Raw genomic sequence first — 2,691 nt, forward strand, 5'->3', positions numbered from 1 at the left:
GGGGATCAGGCTGGAGTTCATCTTTTAATCTTCATGTTACGCTTGCTGGGATATACAGCAGCGATAATGGCAATTTTTCTTTTGAATCGCTGAAATGTCCTTTAAATGGCAGAAACATGATATTGCTGCCCTAAGCAAATACTCATTTCTGGATGGACTCCAGCTATATGCAAACACCCCGATTGTCTTGCGCTCTCTCTGCAGTTGATCTTTTTCTATTACTGGCTTACCATGCCTTACTCTGCGTGGTGTCTCTGTGTGGAGGTGGCCATCTTGGTAGAGGAACGGCTTTTTTTCCTCATGTCAACTACCCCCTCACCCCAATGTCTGGTGATCTGATGACTGCTGGGGGAATATTCAGGAAGCAGCCTGAGAGGTGGAGGAAGCACCTCACAGAACCCAAGAACGGATCAAGGAAATGCAGGGAGATCTTTTCACTGCAGGCCCTCGGGTACAGCTTCCCCTCCAGCAAGGAGAACAGTGAGCAGTACAGTAGTGACCTCACCAAATCTCACTGCAAAGCTGGTGAGACTAGCAGTCAGATGCAGCAGTACTTTAGATCAGGGGTAGCCAACCAGTGATCCTCCAGCTGTGGTGGAACTACAAACCCCATGAGGCATTGCAACATTCTCACAGCCACAGACATGACTCCCGGAGAGAGATGCATCATGGGATTTGTAGTTTCACCACAGCTGGAGGACCACTGGTTGGCTACCCCTGCTTTAGATGATCTCACACTACAGATATACTGCTATGAGGCTTTAGGCATGGAGGTGCTTAGACACAGGAAGTGTACTGCTACTTTTCTGGAGATATTCAAGAGAAAAGATCTTCAGGGTACTGCTTGAGCACAATTATTATTTCAAGCCGCTCCCCTTGGGGTAGCAAATCCTCACATTTTGAGTTCAGGTCTCTTTTAAGGGATTACTGTACCATTAGGATGTCGGGTATCTCTTCCCTTAACTTGTCTTTGGTCTCTTTTCCACCAGGCTGCTCTTGATGCCCAGAAGAAGGTTGATGAGAGGAGGAGAGACGGCTTATCTCGCCCCACAGACAAAGTAAACGGGGAGCTGCAGCAGAGGGGTCGTATTCGAAAGGTGGAGGGGTGGCTACCTACGTCGGGTGCTCCTCGCAATCGACAGACCTCAGACCCTCTTCTGCAGCAGATCGAGAACATCACCTCCTACATCCGGCAGGCCCATGAAGCTGGGAGAATGGACGAGGTGCATATGCTGGAGGACAACCTGAGGTATCTGCAGGATGAATATGACCAGCAGCAGGTGGAGAGAGCCATCCAGATGTCCAAGGAGCTGGCAGAAGAGGAGGCCATGCAGAACGAGCAGCTGGAGGTGCTGAGGGAAAGGGAGGAAAGCCGCGAGCTGCGCAAGGGGCTGACCCAGCACAACAGGACTCACTCGCTGGATTTCCGAGAGCAGATCCAGCCCATCAGGTGGCAGGACAAGCAAACGGTGGCCCTGGATCTTCAGCTCCCGGAACGAGACGCTAGCCCTGTAAAGACCTCTCCAGCATTTTATCAAAGGCATTTAGAAATTGTTCCTAACTTCCGTATTTCCCCCGTTCTGCCGAGAGTGGAGGAGACCAAACCTGCTCTTCTAAACCCCTTTGAGGAAGATCACCATGAACCAGTGCCTGCTTCCTCCTCCTCGCACCTTATTCAGCAGAACGGCACCAGAGAATATAACCCGTTTGACGAGGATGATGAGGAAAAGCCAGCGGAACAAGCCGAGAAAACTGTGGCCTCCACCAATCCTTTTGAGGACTCTCCTGACCATTCCTCTGAAGCTCCGGCCTCAAGAAATCCTTTTGAGGAAGATGACGGCGCTTGTCCGGGGAACCCGTTCGAGGAGCCTGACGATCTGGAACCGAGCAAAGAGGAGGTGATAGAAGAAGACCTACTGCTGCAGCAAATCGACAATATCAAGGCCTACATATTTGATGCCAAGCACAGCGGACGGATGGACGAAGTGGAGGTCCTAACGGAGAACCTCAAAGAACTGAAGAAGACTTTGGCCAAGCAGAAAGGACAGGAAAAGTGACCAGCGAAGGGCAGAAGATGATTTCAAGTTCCTATTATTAGATTCATGTTACTCATCCTTTCCAGACCATCATGCATCTGATTTTATAGGTTTCTAACCAGCAGAACCTGTTACATGATTATATATGTGTGCTACGGAATAATTCATGGAGACCGTATGGGCAGCAGATGAACACAGAGCCGACGTTTCTCTCGTATACAGGTGAAACCTCGGAACGGATTGGATGCCATTTTACTGATTCTTCCATTGGCAGAGAGAAGGACTTCTCCAAAGACGGTCTCCACACAAACTATCCCATGTACTGTTGGCAGGCGCTGTGACCATATCCATCCTACTTCCTTCAAGAGAGGTTCCCCTTTACCTTTCCTGATCTTCCAGTCTGTGGTGGATATGGTGCAAACATGTGGCTTGTAGTCAAGAACCCCACAGACCCAACAACTGGGCCAGCCCCATGATGATGTCACCGGCCAATAGAAGTAAATATAGATGCCTACTGCACAGATTGACTGGCTGATATCTAACAGCATGGGAGCCACCAAGGAGCACGATGGCACGCCACATTTTCAGATAAAGTGCATCGTTAGACCCACAATATCAAGAGGTGGCCACCATCTTGGCTGATTTCTAGGCAGCG

At 49.8% G+C, this 2,691-nt stretch overlaps 1 protein-coding gene across 1 annotated transcript in view; it reads left to right on the forward strand.

Moving 5' to 3' along the window:
• The window catches only part of RBSN (rabenosyn, RAB effector), a 16,204-nt gene extending 13,938 nt beyond the window's left edge, over positions 1 to 2,266 (forward strand). Inside the window, exon 11 of the mRNA XM_018555225.1 lies at positions 990 to 2,266. Coding sequence (XP_018410727.1) covers positions 990 to 2,057 — 1,068 coding nt within the window. The 3' untranslated portion in view covers positions 2,058 to 2,266. The remainder of the gene's footprint in view (positions 1 to 989) is intronic.
• Positions 2,267 to 2,691: the final 425 nt, after the last annotated feature.

The sequence above is a fragment of the Nanorana parkeri genome, unplaced genomic scaffold (assembly GCF_000935625.1).
Source record: "Nanorana parkeri isolate BGI_ZX_2015 unplaced genomic scaffold, ASM93562v1 scaffold188, whole genome shotgun sequence".
Lineage (NCBI taxonomy): Eukaryota > Metazoa > Chordata > Amphibia > Anura > Dicroglossidae > Nanorana > Nanorana parkeri.